Raw genomic sequence first — 18,632 nt, 5'->3', positions numbered from 1 at the left:
ACCAGGTCTATGATGACCATCAAATACCAATCTATACTAATCCCATTTATCAGCACTTGGACCATAGCCTACTATGCCTTGGCGATTTAAGTGCATTTCAAAGGAGTACCTGCCTCCACCACCCTGTCAGGCAGTGCATTCTATATTCCCACCACCCTCTGGGTGAACAAAAAATTCCTCACACCCCCTCTAAACCACTTCCTCCTTATCTTTAACCGATGCCCTTTGGTCAAAGAAAACCTGTGCCATGGGGATAGGTTTCTTATGATCTACCCTCAGTATTTGTCTCATAATTTTGTATAACTGTATAAGATCCCCCCTCTGCCTACTCTGCTCCAGGGAAAACAAATCCAGCCTATCCAGTCTCTCCTCATAGCTGAAACTTTCCATCCCAGGCAACATCCTGGTGAATTTCCTCTGCATCCTCTGCAACCATGTCCTTCCAATAGTACAGTGACCAGAACGGCATACAGTATTCCATCTGTGGCCTAACCAATGTTTTATAAAATTGTGACTAAGGAATTTTCACAGTAACTTCATTGCAATGTTAATGTAAGCCTACTTGTGACACTAATAAATAATAAACCTCCCTGCTCTTATATTCTATGCCCTAGCTAATGAAGGCAAGTATTCCATATGCCTTCTTCACCACCTTATCTACCTGTGCTGCCACTTTCAGGGATCTTTAGATTTGTACACCAAGGTCCTTTTGTTCCTCAATACTCCCTGGAGATCTACCATTCATTGTGTGTATCCTACCCTTATTAGACCTCCCAAATTGGATCACCTCACACTTATTAGAATGAAATTCCATCTGCCATTGCTTTATCCAACTTACCAGCTGATCAATATCAGTCTGTGGCCTAAGACAATCCTCCTCACTATCAACAACACCATCAATTTACATGTCATCTGCAAACTTACTAATTATATATTCTACATTCACAAATAAGTCATTAATGTATATAACAAACCGCGAATTGGCTGAAGATTTGCATCTGTGATGCTGGAGACCTCCAGAGGAGGCTGAGATGGATGATCCACTCGGTACTTCTGGATGAAGATTTAGCAAATACCTTATCCTTACAGCAATCAATGATTGTTTTATGGTTGTCATTTACTGAGGCTAGCTTTTTCTAGAATTATTAATTGAATTTAAATTCCACCAGCTGCCGTGGTGGAATTTCAACCCATGTCCCAGAACATCAGCCTGGGACTCAGGCTGACGAGTCCAGTGATATTACCACTGCATTACCACCTACCCTAATTAATGCAGCCATCACAATAATATGCCACATGAACAAAACTAAATGAGAAAGCCTTAACCATCCCATGCTGTTTATATGCAATCAAAAAGGTATCTCTTATAAAATATTTTGTGACACAGTGATGCTCAAAAGCACAAAATAGAAGAAGAAACACTTAACTGAATGACAGGGCAGCTTTGAATCCAGTGGGGATCAGGGGCAGAATTTTACGCTCCTGCCCAAGACGGGTTCCGAGGCAGGGGAGCATAAAATCGAATGCACGGGATTCCCCCCGGGGACCCTTCGACTCAAACCCAGACGCAATTTTGCGTTTGGGCAGGCAGGGCTTTGAGCGGGAATCCTGCCCATTCATCTCTTAAGGTCCTTAAATGACCACTTAATGGCCGCATAAGAGCTTTACTCCATGAAACATCAATTTTTAGGCTGGTGGGAGCAGGTAGGGCGGGAAAATGACATTTACACTTTTCCCCATCTCAGATGGGAAGCAGGGGATACCTCGCTCTGAAGGTGCCCTCAGAGTTGCGGTGCTGTCACCGCTTGTTACCGGGGATGGGGGACGGGACGGGGTCCCCGTCCCCCATTGGCCTCCGCCCACCACCTCCTACCCCCCACTTCCCCAATGCCGCAGTTGGACCCCCTCCCTACCCCCTCTGGACATCCCCTACTGTCCTGCCCCGGGACTCCCAGGACTTACTTTTTGGAAGGTCCTGGGACTTAGTCCCAAAAAGAGTGTTGCAGTCCCGCTTCTGGCCACTGCAGTGCTGTGCCTGACCAGGTTGAAGAGCTGTTGGCCAATCAGATAGGCCGACAGCTCTCACAAGCACGACTTCCTTCTAAGGGTGGACTGAAAGTCCCACCCACAGCCAATCAATGCTGAAGTGAGCACCGATCACTCACCATCCTTAAAATTCTATCCCAGATCCCCAAACCAAAACCTGCCTCTCACCTGCGCCACCTCTGGCTGTATCTGAGGCGAGAAGGTGAATGAGCAACCAACCTGCAGCAAGGAGGCAGGTTAATAGAAACATGATAATGAGGTTGTAACTCTGATTGCCACGCAGCCAGATTCCCTGAGCCTCACTATCCTCTTTACCTGGACTTACCTGGTCCTGCTGCTGTAAGAACATAAGAAATGTGAGCAGGAGTAGGCTATTTGGCCCCTTGAACCTGCTCCGCCATCCTGGCTAATCTGATTGTGGCCATAACTCTACTTTCCTGCCCGTGCCCCATAACCATAACTTGTCGATCAAAAATCTGTCAAACTTAGCCTCAAATATGTTCAATGAGCCAGAATCTACATCTCTGTGAGGTAGAGACCTTTCTGTGATTTGATTTGATTTATTATTGTCACATGTATTAGTATACAGTGAAAAGTGTTGTTTCTTGTGCGCTATACAGACAAAGCATATCATACATAGAGAAGGAAACGAGAGAGTGCAGAATGTAGTGTTACAGTCATAGCTAGGGTGTAGAGAAAGATCAGCTTAATGCGAGGTAGGTCCATTCAAATGTCTGATGGCAGCAGGGGTCTCCAGGGTCCTAAGGATCACCAAAACTGCAAGTGATTGAATTAAAGCATTGTTAGAGAGTTTAAATTAGTTAGAATAAAGTTTTAGAAGCATAGAACGAGAGTAAAAGATAGAATTAGATGGTATGCTGGGCACGGCTTGCAAGAAGTTGTCTCGCTCTGCCGCCATCTTGTTCTGTATCCTCTGAGAGAAGAAATCTTTCTTCATCCCTCTTTTTTTAATGGAGACCCCTTATTGTTAAATGTGCTCCCACAAGGGGAAACATCCTGTCAGCATCTACACTGTTCAGCCCCCCTCAGAATTTTGTATGTTTCAATAACATCACCTCTCATCCTTTTGAACTCCAATGAGTATAGGTCCAACCTGCTCAACCTTTCCTCAAAATAGAACCACTTCATTGCAGAAATCAACCTGGTGAACCCATCCTGAACTACCTCTAACGTATGGAAATACTTTCTTAAGTAAGGTGTCCAAAACTGTATGTTGCAATCTAGATGCAGTCCTACCAATTCCTTGTACAGATGTGACAAGACTTCCCTACTTCCTCTTGCAATAAAGGCTTGTATTCCAGTTACTTGCTGTAGCTGCATGCTACTATTTTATGATTCATGTACATGGACATCCCGATCCCTCTGTGGCATTCTGTGACCTCTCTCCATTTAAATAATATTCTGCCCTTCTGTTCTTCCTGCCAAAGTGCCTTTTGGAAACGCACCATTTCTCCTTTATCCACCCTGCTTGTTACATCCTCAAAGAAATTTAATAAATTTGTCAAATTGACCTGTCACCGACTATCCAGTTAGCCTGTTAAGCAGGTAATGTCCCGACAGGGAACTAGTGACACTCAAACTGAGTTAAACTCCACAGCATGGAGGGGGATCTTGCCATCCAGGCAATCCATGTGTTTCTGACTCACCCACTCCTGGCAGGTCAGGTAAAAATCCAAGCCAGTGTCACACTTTTGGTATATCGAAGATACTGCTTGAGCTTCAGCCTGGATGGCTGGATAGTTAGAGATTAGTGTGTGTATGGTTCTGCATCTAACCAAAATTAAATTTATACGATATGAATCATGGGCTGAATTTTCCTGGCCCATGGGGATGGGGTTGGAGGTGGGCAGCCAATTATTTTGCAATGGCCATCAGTAGTTTCCCACTGTTGGAGTGACCGTGGTGATAGAAGGCTATAACTGTGTCCAAAACCAACCTTGCGCACGGGTTTCCTCTCCGCTCTGATGGCCCCACTGGCTTCAGGCCTCTTTAGTTTTTCACTTCTCTGGAGCAACCTAGGGGCATTCCCATGCTCAACTTTCTGCCTCAGCAACTCCTATCCTGCCAGCCTGACATCACGATGGACACCGGGAACTTGCCCACAGTCCTTAATAGGATGGCAAGTGTGGAGTCGGTCCAGTTAGGAGGCCGCCTCCCACAGCAGGGGCGTCGCCTGTATGCCGATGACATGGGTGGACTGGGGACCCCCAACATGGCGGCCCCAGTGTCCGCTGGAAAATTTGCCCCCAGTCAGTGTGTGTTACATCCTGTTCCCACAGCTGGTATCAACCTCAATGTGAATGTGCAAAATGAAAAAGAGTATTACAGTTGTCGGCCTGAAAGTTTCAATAGGCGAGTCTGTTTGTGTAGTTGTTTGGCGTAATGCTTTTCTGTTATTTTTAGTTAATAGCTATGTTTTACAGTAATTGATGCTCCTTTTGAACCTGTTGGTGGTCCCATGTTGTATCACTTGGCAAGTGCAGAAGTAGGTCAAAGGGTGAGTCGCTGATTGAGTTGTTTGATTCAGTGAGGAGGAATGAATCACTGACCCTTGAACTTCCTATTAGTTTCTGAGTCAAGTGTATAATGTTCACACAGATCAGAAACATGATACGTTGTGGGCTGTGGAAGGTTTGAAAATCTGGGAATGTTGTACCAAAAGATCTGCACTGGACCAAACTTCAATGTCTTAACACACCGCCTGTATAAGCTGTACATGCATACCATAAACTGAATACAAGTACGAAAACTACAGCTGAGGGGCTGATATATGAAAGTAGGGAGAGGAACTATTTTTTTATGAATGATCAAACCAGTACTTTAACTCCAAGCCATCAACTATGGATTAGCACTTAATTAAATAACTCAGATTACGGCCTTGCCAATACTGTCTCACTGTGGACATGGTCACATTTATAATGACCTGCAGTGGTCTGACCATTGCTTCCCTAAGAAACAATTCACTTGGCTGGCAATTTCCTCAGAGCTGCTCCCATTCTGACACAGGAAGTGCAATAAACAGGAGCAGCTCAAAGGAAATTGGAGATCAATGTTCAAATTTCCAAGCTGTATTCTCAATAGGCAAATCTCTACACCAGCTGGGTGAATTCATAAAATTACTCTTATTCTGATGAATAGTCTTACTTACTTTAGGTAAATTTGCACCAACATTGCTCTGCAGGAAGTGCAGTGTTTATGTACATAAACAGGGTTTCCATGTCATTTCTGGTGAAGTAATGCCTGGGGAGCAGGAGTACCTCCCAGGAATTTACCAGCCTATGCGTGATGTTTCATTGGAAACATACAGAGTTAAAAGCCAAAACCACGAGTTATAACTCATGCTTTGCTTTCAAGGTTTATGAAATTATCTTAACCCTTCATTGAAATGGCTGCCTTAAAATCACTTCCAGACTTCAACAGTCACTCTATCCAGCACCTCAAACAGTTTCAGCAGTCAGACAAATGATCTTGATCTCTATTACAAATAGAATGCATCTTCTGCTCCTGTACGAGACAAGTATGCCATATGTCAAAATTTGCCTTAATGCAATGCATGTTGTTCTTCCTTTAATAGCTCCTAGTTTTTGATGTGGGGGACACTCAGTGCCTGATCAAGGAATCTGACATTGGGAAGGGGGTGGCTCATTGAGAGCCACGCCCTGCCTTCTATGTGCCAACCCACTCCTCAAGTGCCCCGCCCACCCCAGCCCCACCCCCTGCAAAACCTTTCTCGCCACTACTTACCAACGAAGCCCAGTCCATCACGCAAACCAGCCTCCCACCCATTGACTCTGTCTACTCTTCCCTCTGCCTCGGAAAAGCAGCCAGCGTAATCAAGGACCCCACGCATCCCGGACATTCTCTCTTCCACTTTCTTCCGTAGGGAAAAAGATACAAAAGTCTGAGGTCATGTACCTACCGACTCAAGATCAGCTTCTTCCCTGCTGCCATCAGACTTTTGAATGGGCCTACCTCATATTAAGTTGATCTTTCTCTACGCCTTAGCTATGACTGTAACACTACATTCTGCACTCTCTCATTTCCTTCTCTATGTATGGTATGCTTTGTCTGTATAGCGCGCAAGAAACAATACTTTTCATTGTATACTAGCACATGTGACAATAATAAATCAAATCAAAACATGGGACGCTCTGTGATCCTGGGCCTTTGGCGGCTATCTTTCTGGAAACCAGCCACCACCTCCCCAGTAGAGCCTTTGAGCAAAAGAACTGCCAGACTCTCATTGACTGGTAAGTCATGATAAATGACGCCTCGGTCCCTAGGGTCCTGATTCTGGGAAAAGATTCGCCATTGGCCTCTCAACTGCCTGATAGGCTTTTGGTTCAGCAGGAAGCAACACGAGTCTCTAACCAGTTTTTTCGATTCTGGGAAAAGGCTTGCCGCTGGCCTCTCAACTACCTTTTAGGCTCTTGGTTCAGCTGGCAGGCATGACTCCTATCACCTCCAAAAGATTCTGTCCTATCGTGGTGCAAATGTTTATTATTAAAATGTAATGCATAAAGTACCCTCCAAAATTTGGTGATGCAAAGTGGAGGCAGGGAGGCAGAGAAAGAAATACAAAGGCAGTCTATGAAATTAGTAGAAGTCATAGAATAGCAATCATCAGAGATTTCAACAATCTCCCCCATAGACTGGCAGAGTAAGGTAAGGAAGGGGGAAAAGGGATTAGAGTTTTTACAGTTTGTTCAGGACTCCTTTCTTCCCCAGTAAATAAGAAGTTCAACAAAAGAGTTGTATATCAACTTATTGGAAATGAACCGGAGGAGATAAGAGAAGTAAGTGCTGGGAATAGGCAATAGCAATCATAACGTAATAAATTTTGAAGCAGTGCCTCAGAAATATGAAAATAGGACAAAGATCCAAATAATACATGGGAGAAAAAAAAGCTAATTTTAAGGGATGAAACTCAAATCAAAGGAGCCAAGGCAGCAAAACATTTTGACAATGAGAAAGGACAGCAATCAGATATATTTAAAATGATGATCAGTCCAGTTCAGGAGAAATATTTTCTGATTTAAAAAAATAAGAACAGACAAGAAACATTATAGATCAAGAAAGAGATGAGAGTAAAATTGAAACTAAGGAAAAAGACATTACGCCAAGTATATAATAAAGATAAGCAGTAACAAAGATGACAAAAGAGTGCATGTAGAGGAAAGAAATAAGTCAAAAACAATTAGAAAATCAAAGCAACAATATTAAATTATAAAAAGATGCAAAAATGACAAAAGCAAAATCAGGATTATGAATAATGCCACTAAGGCAATCTCATAGGGTAGTAATGCCAGAAATATTGAACATTGCTTTGCATGTACGAGAGAAACTAACAATTCATATTACATCAACTAATGTTGTTCCTGTATTTAAAAGGGAGATAGAATTAGTCCAGGGGACGTTGACCAGTTAGCTTAATATCAATAGTAGGGTATGTATTGGAATTCTTATTCAGAAGTACAAAATAGGAACAGTTAGAAAATGCTAATATTCTAAAAAGTAGTAAATATAGATTCCAAAAAAGAAGTTCATACTTGACCAATCTTATTTAAATATTTTTGAAGTGATAGCTGGAATAGACCAGCGCAATGCAGCAGCTGTAATATATTTGGATCTTAAAAGGCCATTGATAAGGTACTGAATAGTTGTCTCCTACCTGATATCAGTGCATGAGGAGTCAAGGAGCAAGTTGCCGAATGGATAGTAAGTTGGCTACAAGACAAAAAAGCTGAGTAAGAGTTAAGGGTGGATACTCATACTGACTAACAATGGGAAATGGTGTTCCAGAAAGATCAATCTTAAGCCCATTGTTGTTCATCATTTACAGAAATGATTTAGGGTGATGAATCAGGAGTACAAATTCAAAATTTACTGGCAGAACCAAATTGGGGAATATAAGAAATACTGAGGGAAACTACAACAAATATAGAAAGACATCAACGTACTTACAGAATGGGAGGGCAGTTAATTTCAATATCGCTAAGTGTGAGGTATTACATTTTGGTAGGAAGAATAAGGAGGACCACATTTTCTGGATAATAAAAATCTAAAAAAAGAAGAGAAGTAAAGGGATCTAAAGGTTCAGACTTACAAACCATTAAAAGTAGCAGCAATAAGACCATACAGGAAACAAACCATGCATTTCTAGAGGGATTGAATTGAAAAGCTGAAACTTATATTAAACCTGTACTGCTTCAACCAACTTTGAGCACTGTATACAGTCTAGTGTCCGTATCATAAAAACGATATATAGGCACTGGTGAAAGTGCAACAAAGATACAAAAAGATATCAGAACTGAAAGGATATGTTATGAGGAAAGGCTGAACAGGCTAGGGTTCATTCCTCTTGAAAAGAAAAGGTGACCTGATAGAGGTCCTTAAAGGTTATAAAGGGATGATAAGGTAGATGTAAAGAAAACATTTCCACTTGTGCCTGAGACTGTAATTAAAAACCATAAGCATCAGTCACTAATAAATCTGTGGGAAATTCAGGAGCATCATCATTACCCAACGAGTGGTAAGAATGTGGAACACTGTACCACGAGGAATAATTGAGACAATAATACAGATGTATTTGTCAGAGAATCCTACAGTGCAGAAGGAGGCCATTTGGCCCATCGAGCCTGCACCAACCACAATCCCGTCCAGGCCCAATCCCCATAACCTCATGCACTTACCCTAGCTATTCCCCCTGACACTAAGGAGTGATTTAGCCTGGCCAATCCAACTAATCCGCACAACTTTGGACTGTGGGAGGAAACCAGAGCACCCAGCGGAAACCACGCAGACATGGGGAGAATGTGCAAGCTCTACACAGACAGTGACCCAAGCCGGGAATCGAACCCAGGTCCCTGGCACTGTGAGGCAGCAGTGCTAACCACTGTACCACCGTGCCGCCCCATAGGCAATTTAAGGCAAAGCTAGGCACTCAGAGGAGAGAGAAAATAATGGAAGAATGGTGATAGTGTTAGATGATGAAGAGGGTTGGAAGGAGTTCCATGTGGAACATAAATACTGGCAAAAAGCAATTTGGCCAATTGGCCTGTTTCTGTGATGCAGACTCTTCCAAATTCTATGAAGTGACATAAAGGTTGATTTTATAAGTTCAGCCTGCAGATGTGGAGCATTGCCCATCTAAAATGTGTGTTGGGAATTTGGGCACAGAATTCAGCTGGCCCAACAAGATTTTCCATCCTGGATGACTAACCCTCGAGGTTGCCACCGATCTCTGCACCTGGTGTTAAAATTTACTCTGTTATGTCTGCTTGTATACGCCACGAATCAAAGTGGATTTACAAATAGGATATCGGGTCCTCCCAATTAATTTTTAGAGGTCACATCTATTTTTATCTGCTCGTTGAATAATCATCTAGAAAGCTTCAATTGAAGCAGGTAAAAAAACTTTTTAAAATGTCATCGGGGATGTACTAAGTGGACTGATAAGTTGCACAATCAGCATGAATTATAGATTCATTGTTTACGAAGGTGAGAGACTGCAGCAGATTTAGTTCCTTTGGTGCCATAGCCAACAAGTGTTTTCCACAGCAGCAATTCAATACTGTAACTCCAGCAGCTGTTCATGGTTAACGCTTTGATCTTTCTTTTTTTGTCAGCTGTCTGTGGGGTTACGCTTTTCCGTTCAGCGCTTGGAGACAGCAGATGCCAGTATCAGCTTTGACCTGCAGATCAAAAGGTGAGTTTCAAATGAACACACATTGCCACAGATTTAAACAAGGCACTGGGAAAGGACAAAATGGTCGTCCTGAGGTAATTTTCGATGAAATTGATTAATTTATCACAATTCAGTTGGAAGGAATCTCCTTATGGAGTTATGTCCTGCATCTTGCATATCATTAATGTTGATCAATGAAGATGTTGGAATGCAAAGCAAACCAAACAAACTGTGTGCATTCAGCTGCAAGTAATTGCAGAGTAGCTTGTTGTCCAGAATGAGAATTGGGAGAGAGGAGGAAAATAATACAGGTAGCATGCTTATCAAGTTAAAATTTAGCGATCTGTCCATTTTAAAACTTTACTTTAAAGGTGCATGTCAGTGGCAAAGGTGGCTGTGAACTGGATGCGACTGATGTTGGGGTGGGAGATGGCATCAAGGCGGGGCAGAGGGAAGCCTCTCCATTTGCCTGTCTCTCTCTCTCTTCCCCAGCTGAGTCCCCACGTGAGTGGCCCTGGAGAGGGAGGTCATGGTGCCCGCTGGTATGCTTGAGGCTCGCTGCAACAGGGGAGCACTGGAGAGAACTGGTTTATATTAGGGACGCACAAGACATTGATTTGGTTACTGTTTGTATATCTTTTTAAAAATCCTTTCAAGAGAATCAGATGTATTTCAACAGCGGAAACCAGGCTCCATAGCTACATCGGGGAAGACTCGGAGGCCATTGAACTCCCCATATGGTCAGGGGCATGACCAGGCTGACCCATCGGGTAGTGCCCAAACTGACACACTGGCACCCCAGCAATGGTTACCAGGCACCCAGCAGTGGCCACCGGATACTCTGACAGTGGCCATCCGACATCCCGGCAGTGCCAGCTGGACACTGCCAGTGTGCCGGAGCAGTGTGTCAAGGCGGTGGGGCCTGAGTGGGGCTATGCAGTGGGATCCCGCAGGGGACTATGCGGGGGGAGTTTCAAACTCACTACCGTACTGAGAGCTTGAGGCCAATAATATAGATGCATTTAAGAAGAAGCTGGAAAGCATTTGATACAGAAAGAAATTAAAGAATATTTTTATGGGGGGTGAGATGAGAGGTAAGGAAAGGTTTATGCTCTTGTCAGACTGTTAGAAGTGTTTCCTACACATTGAATCGTGGTTCCCAGGATGATGCATCCAGAACTGACCATCTCCGATACCCCTCTTTCCAGGCTTGCTGTGTGTAGATCTTTCCAATCTTCTTTCCATTTCTGGGAAACAGAATTCCCCAACCTTCCCTCACCTCTTCCACTAAAATTTCCAGGGAGGCATTAGAAAAGCAGAAAGCACCATTGCTGATATTTTTCACTTGGCAGAGATTGCACAAACTAATCTGGCAGCAGTGAATGTAACCTCTGTTTAAGAGCTTCTGTATGACAGCTTCCACTGCCTAGTTCACCATCAAAAGCTTTCCAGAATTTCTGCTCGGTGGAGCTGTTATAACGATAGGAACTCTCATTTATATGCTGCCCTTAACATAGAAAAAGTTCCCAAAGTCATTTCCAATGAATTGCAGATCTTAATCTATAAAACTTACTTGTATATCGTCTGTACACCCAACAGGTCGATGTGATGCATCTAGTATGGGCTAAGAGAGTTAACATGCCTTCCGCTTTTGTGTGCTTGTTTGCTTCCACTACTGGCTAGCAACAATGTGAAAAGGAGAGCTAAATGCCAGTGCACAACCTCTCCTCCGCTGTACCTCTTTGTGAAGACATGTGCAAACTGAACTCCTCACGGCCCCAGGCTAAAGCTTCAGAGGAACTCAGAGGAGGTTTGGCCTCTAGACATGCAGTGTGCAGGTCCAAAGGCCTGTGTACACATCCTGGCACTCATGAACCAAACTTTCAACTTCAGTTGAATAGTTCCAGTGCCTTGTGGATATCTCGAGAGATGTACAGGCTAAGGAAGTAAATCCTGACAAAAAATCTGGAGTGGAGTCCAAAGGCAAATTGATATGTAAATATGTCATTTTTCTAGCATTGAAGTCAGTGCCAATTGTAGTGCTTTGTGTCCCTTTAGACGCAACAAGGGAGTTTCAGAGCCTGAAATTTGGGCAGTCCAAGATATCCATTAATCTTTCCCAAACTTGCTTCCTGGAGAGATCAGTTTCGCTGCAGAGCGTTAACACAGCACAGCAGACAGCAGTTATGAGTGGTAAGCCCAACTTGATTGGCATAGAGAACGAGTGCTATGGTTTGTTTCCTGTGGGAGAGTACATTGTGCCCCATTGGTTAACCACCACCGTAAGGAACTTGCTGCTCTCAATGATCGAACTCCCCACAACTGTTTCAGAATGTGTTCTCTCCATTTGCTTCTCAACTCGAACAGGGTCAGTTAACCTCAGGACTATCTGTGCTCCAATGCTGTGCTCCACAACAGAGGCAAAAGACCAATCCTCTCAGGAGCTGGTTACTATCATCAATAGATCCCTAAGTCGGAACATCTTTACCTACTGAAGGCTTTCAGTGCAAGAATGGGCACAGACCAGGCACTCCTTGCCTGGGAAAAATAAATAAGAACGGACAGAGGCTGCTTGAGCTTTGCTGCTACTACGAACTTTGTGTAACTAACAACTTCTTTCAGAACAAACCGTGTCACAAGTTGTTCTGAACATATCCAAGATCAGGGCATTAGCACCAGCTGAATCTGATCACCAGATGTGACTCTCTGAGCAGCAGTTCAAAAACCTTCTCTACGGTGAACCAGCCAATAGTTCATAGCCTTGAGGTGATTGTCCCTTTAAAGATCCATCTGCAAAGTAAGGGTTACATGACTGGGGGAAACAATCCAGGAGCAGGGTGGGGGATCACCCTAGGTTAGCTCAGGTTTCTGTTCCAGAACCTTCTCAGGAGCTGACTGGCAACCATAAGGCTGCAAGCCTCTATTATAGCTATATGTAAATAAACGTTGCAGTTGTTAAGAACATAGAACATAGAAAGCCACAGCACAAACAGGCCCTTCGGCCCACAAGTTGCGCCGATCACATCCCCACCTCTAGGCCTATCTATAGCCCTCAATCCCATTAAATCCCATGTACTCATCCAGAAGTCTCTTAAAAGACCCCAACGAGTTTGCCTCCACCACCACCGACGTCAGCCGATTCCACTCACCCACCACCCTCTGAGTGAAAAACTTACCCCTGACATCTCCTCTGTACCTACCCCCCAGCACCTTAAACCTGTGTCCTCTCGTAGCAACCATTTCAGCCCTTGGAAATAGCCTCTGAGAGTCTACCCTATCCAGACCTCTCAACATCTTGTAAACCTCTATCAGGTCACCTCTCATCCTTCGTCTCTCCAGGGAGAAGAGACCAAGCTCCCTCAACCTATCCTCATAAGGCATGCCCCCCAATCCAGGCAACATCCTTGTAAATCTCCTCTGCACCCTTTCAATGGCTTCAACATCTTTCCTGTAATGAGGTGACCAGAACTGCGTGCAGTACTCCAAGTGGGGTCTAACCAGGGTCCTATAAAGCTGCAGCATTATCTCCCGACTCCTAAACTCAATCCCTCGATTAATGAAGGCCAGTACGCCGTACGCCTTCTTGACCGCATCCTTCACCTGCGAGGCCGATTTAAGAGTCCTATGGACCCGGACCCCAAGGTCCTTCTGATCCTCTACACTGCTAAGAATGGTACCCTTCATATTATACTGCTGCTTCATCCCATTGGATCTGCCAAAATGGATCACCACACACTTATCCGGGTTGAAGTCCATCTGCCACTTCTCCGCCCAGTCTTGCATTCTATCTATGTCTCGCTGCAACTTCTGACATCCCTCCAAACTATCCACAACACCACCTACCTTGGTGTCGTCAGCAAACTTACCAACCCATCCCTCCACTTCCTCATCCAGGTCATTTATGAAAATGACAAACAGCAAGGGTCCCAGAACAGATCCCTGGGGCACTCCACTGGTCACTGACCTCCATGCAGAGAAAGACCCCTCCACAGCCAATCTCTGCCTTCTGCAGGCAAGCCAGTTCTGGATCCACAAGGCAACAGCCCCTTGGATCCCATGCCCTCTCACTTTCTCAAGAAGTCTTGCATGGGGGACCTTATCGAACGCCTTGCTGAAGTCCATATAGACCACATCCACCGCTCTTCCTTCGTCAATGTGTTTGGTCACATTTTCAAAGAACTCAACCAGGCTCGTAAGGCACGACCTGCCCTTGACAAAGCCGTGCTGACTACTTTTGATCATACTAAACTTCTCTAGATGATCATAAATCCTGTCTCTCAGGATCCTCTCCATCAACTTACCAACCACTGAGGTTAGACTCACCAGTCGGTAATTTCCCGGGCTGTCCCTGTTCCCTTTCTTGAATATAGGGACCACATCTGCAATCCTCCAATCCTCCGGAACCTCTCCCGTCTCCATCGACGATGCAAAGATCATCGCCAAAGGCTCCGCAATCTCCTCCCTCGCCTCCCACAGTAACCTGGGGTACATCCCATCCGGTCCCGGCGACTTACCAACCTTGATGCCATTCAATAGTTCCAACACATCCTCTTTCTTCATGTCCACATGCTCGATCCTTTCTGTCCACCGCAAACCAGCAGTACAACCACCCAGATCCCTTTCCACCGTGAATACCGAGGTAAAGTATTCATTAAGCACCTCCGCCATTTCTAACGGTTCCGCACAAACTTTTCCCCCTTCACCTTTTAAGGGTCCTATGCCTTCACATCTCATCCTTTTACTCTTGACATATTTGTAGAAAGCCTTGGGATTCTCCTTAATCTTACCCGCCAAGGTCTTCTCATGACCCCTTCTCGCTCTCCTAATTTCCTTCTTAAGCTCCTTCCTACATCCCGTATACTCCTCTAAATCCTTAACACCTCCTAGCTCTCTGAACCTTCTGTACGCCTCTCTTTTCTTATTCACCAGGTTCATCACAACCTTCGTGCACCACGGTTCCCGTACCCTACCAACACCCCCCTGTCTCATCGGAACGTTGTCATGCAGAGCTCCAGACAAACATTCCATTGTTATTTACCTAATGGGTAAACCGGAATTATTACAACCGTCTTGTGGTAATTTACCAAAATTCGCTGGACTCTGGGGTGGTTCCCGCAGATTGGAAAGCAGCAAATGTGACGCCGCTGTTTAAAAAAGGAGGTAGACAAAAGGCGGGTAACTATAGGCCGGTTAGCTTAACTTCTGTAGTAGGGAAAATACTTGAATCTATCATCAAGGAAGAAATAGCGAGACATCTGGATATAAATTGTCCCATTGGTAAGATTCAGCATGTGAAGGGAAGGTCATGTTTGACTAATTTGGTGGAATTCTTTGAGAACATTACATGTGTAGTGGACAATGGGGAACCTGTGGATGTGGTGTATCTGGATTTGACAAGGTGCCGCACCAAAGACTGCTACATAAGATAAAGGTGCACGGTGTTATGGATAATGTATTAGCATGGATCGAGGATTGGTTAACTAACAGAAGGCAAAGACTGGGGGTAAATGGGTGTTTTTCTGGTTGGCGATCAGTGACTAGTGGTGTGCCTCAGGGTGCCTCAGTGCCTCAGTGGTGTTGGGACCGCAATTGTTTACGATTTACATAGATGATTTGGAGTTGGGGACCAAGTATAATATGTCAAAATTCGCAGATGACACCAAGATGAGTGGCAGAGCAAAGTGTGCAGAGGATGCTGAAAGTCTGCAAAGGGATATAGATCATCTAAATGAGTGGGCGAGGGCCTGGCAGATGAAGTACAATGTTGGTAATGTGAGGTCACCCATTTTGGTAGGAATCATAGCAAAATGGACTATTATTTGAATAGTAAAAAATTGTAGCATGCTGCTGTGCAGAGGGACCTGGGTGTCCTTGTGCAGGAATCTCAAGGAGTTGGTTTGCAGGTGCAGCAGGTAATTAAGAAGGCAAATGGAATTTTGCCCTTCATTGCTCGAGGGATGGAGTTTAAAAACTGTGAGGTTATATTGCAGCTGTATAAGGTGCTGGTGAGGCCACACCTGGAGTACTGTGTACAGTTTTGGTCTCATTACTTGAGAAAGGATATACTGGCACTGGAGGGGGTGCAGAGGAGATTCACTAGGTTGATTCAGGAGTTGAGAGGGTTGGCTTATGAGGAGAGACTGACCAGACTGGGGCTATACTCATTGGAATTCAGAAGAATGAGGGGGGATCTTATAGAAACATATAAGATTATGAAGGGAATAGATAAGATAGAAGTAGGGAAGTTGTTTCCACTGGCAGGTGAAACTAGAACTAGGGGGCATAGCCTCAAAATAAGGGGAAGCAGATTTAGGACTGAGTTGAGGATGGGGACGAAGTAGAAAGGGTCGAGAGCTTCAAGTTTTTAGGTGTCCAGATCACCAACAATCTGTCCTGGTCCTCCCATGCCGACACTATAGTTAAGAAAGCCCACCAATGCCTCTGCTTTCTCAGAAGACTAAGGAAATTTGGCATGTCAGCTACGACTCTCAGCAAATTTTACAAATGCACCATAGAAAGCATTCTTTCTGGTTATATCACAGCTTGGTATGGCTCCTGCTCTGCCCAAGACACAAGAAACTACAAAAGGTCACGAATGTAGCCCAATCCATCACGCAAACCAGCCTCCCATCCATTGACTCTGTCTACACTTCCCGATGCCTCGGCAAAGCAGCCAGCATAATTAAGGATCCCACGCACCCTGGACATTTTCACTCCCACCTTCTTCCTTCGGGAAAAAGATACAAAAGTCTGAGGTCACGTACCAACCGACTCAAGAACAGCTTCTTCCCTGCTGCTGTCAGACTTTTGAATGGACTTACCTTGCATTAAGTAGATCTTTCTCTATACCCCAGCTATGACTGTAACACTACATTCTGCTCTCGTTTCCTTCTCTATGAACGGTGTGTTTTGTCTGTATAGCGCGCAAGAAACAATACTTCTCACTGTATGTTAATACATGTGACAATAATAAATCAAATCAAAACTTCTTCACACAAAGGGTTGTGAATCTGTGGAATTCCCCGCCCAGCGAAGCAGTTGAGGCTACTTATTGAATGTTTTTAAGGCAAGGATAGATAAATGGTTGAACTCTAAAGGAATTAAGGGTTATGGTGAGCGGGCGGGTAAGTGGAGCTGAGTCGACAAAAAGATCAGCCATGATCATATTGAATGGCAGAGCAGGCTCGAGGGTCCAGCTGGCCTACTCCTGCTCCTAGTTCTTATATTCTTATGTCTTGGGCATCCTTTCCTCCACCACAAAGGCACCTGCAAGTGATGTGAGAAAATGGCAGACATTAATCTCTGATCTCTGGAGGCTGTCCATTTGGAAGGGCATTGGAAGAGGTGAGCAGAAATGCAAAGTTCATCTGGTCATGAAGAGAGCCCAGAGAACACAGAAGCCGGCAAGTCCTGCACTTTCTCAGCCCACTGTCTTCCTCTGCAGCAAGTGTGCAGAGACTGCCATGTGCAGAGATGGGCTCCTCAGCCAGACAAGGCAATACTTAACGCAGTGTTAACCACCCTGGCACAACCCCGGTCTTATCATAGACATCATAGAAACCCTCCAGTGCAGAAGGAGGCCATTCGGCCCATCGAGTCTGCACCGACCACAATCCCACCCAGGCCCTACCCCCACATATTTTACCCGCTAATCCCTCTAACCTACGCATCCCAGGACTCTAAGGGGCAATTTTTTTAACCTGGCCAATCAACCTAACCCGCACATCTTTGGACTGTGGGAGGAAACCGGAGCACCCGGAGGAAACCCACGCAGACACGAGGAGAATGTGCAAACTCCACACAGACAGTGACCCGAGCCGGGAATCGAACCCGGGAGCCTGGAGCTGTGAAGCAGCAGTGCTAACCACTGTGCTACCGTGCCGCTTATGGGATGGAAGGCTACCATTGTGCATTGTGTGCCCTCTACACTCTCCACTTGCATCCAGTCTGCAAATCCTATGGCTGTATTGGCCTATATTGCACTATTTACACTGAGAAATGCCAACTTGGGGGAGGAACATTCATGTTTATATATTTTCTAATTGTCTCTTCAGTCTTTAGAGCTTATCCCAACGCAGCTGAGTTTTCAGGACACTTGCAAGAGTAAAATTTGCTGTTTCTGTGAATGTCTGAAAAAAAGCAACATTTACGTCACTTCTCATTTTGTGTACTGCTTGTACACTAAGGGTCATTTAACCTTCTTTGTCACCTACCTATCTGATTTTGAAATGTTTTTAATAAACTGGCTTCATCTTTCAGTAAGGTGCTAGAAACTTGTTGAAGGTTCCTTTTGATACCAAAAGGCCTCACTTAAACATTATTGTGAGTGCAAGAAAGATAAAATAAGATTTGTCATTTTGTAGCTGAATCTCTTATATGTGGCATCTTGCCATGACTCAAACAAGAATGGAAAAATAAGGTTGAAAGATAGTGATTCAAAACATCAATACTGGATGAAATTCGCAACTGCAACCTGTTCCAACCTTCATATTTGTAGTTGCTGAAGTATAACAACTTACCAAAGTAAATAGTTCAAACAATAAAAATGGGGGACTTGATCAACTGTCATGAAATATGGTCAGATGTTCCTTTTAAGGATATAGGGAGTTAAGCTGATGTCTGGTCATTATTTTTCTTTCTTTACCTCAATAAATATGAGTAATGTGTTGTGCTATTTTGGTTCTCAAGGCATTCTTTTACAAATATTTATTTGATGAAAATCACTTAATCAACTGCCAATTAACTCTCTGAGGTTTTAAACATTCGTGTGCTCTATTAGCAATAAAAATAGCATGCAAGGTTTAACTCCTGCAGCATATGTTTTTTAATGATTGCTCACATTCTGATTTCTACAGCTCAAGGACAGTTTTAAGATTTA

At 44.2% G+C, this 18,632-nt stretch overlaps 1 protein-coding gene across 1 annotated transcript in view; it reads left to right on the top strand.

Annotated features, from left to right (window-relative positions):
• Positions 1-18,632, top strand: part of itga8 (integrin, alpha 8) — a 219,576-nt gene that overhangs the window by 118,686 nt on the left and 82,258 nt on the right. Inside the window, exon 22 of the mRNA XM_078235261.1 lies at positions 9,696-9,775. Coding sequence (XP_078091387.1) covers positions 9,696-9,775 — 80 coding nt within the window. The remainder of the gene's footprint in view (positions 1-9,695; positions 9,776-18,632) is intronic.

This window comes from Mustelus asterias, chromosome 2 (genome assembly GCF_964213995.1).
Source record: "Mustelus asterias chromosome 2, sMusAst1.hap1.1, whole genome shotgun sequence".
Lineage (NCBI taxonomy): Eukaryota > Metazoa > Chordata > Chondrichthyes > Carcharhiniformes > Triakidae > Mustelus > Mustelus asterias.
Note: the sequence above shows the minus strand (reverse complement) of the source record. Positions and strands in the feature narration are given on the sequence as shown.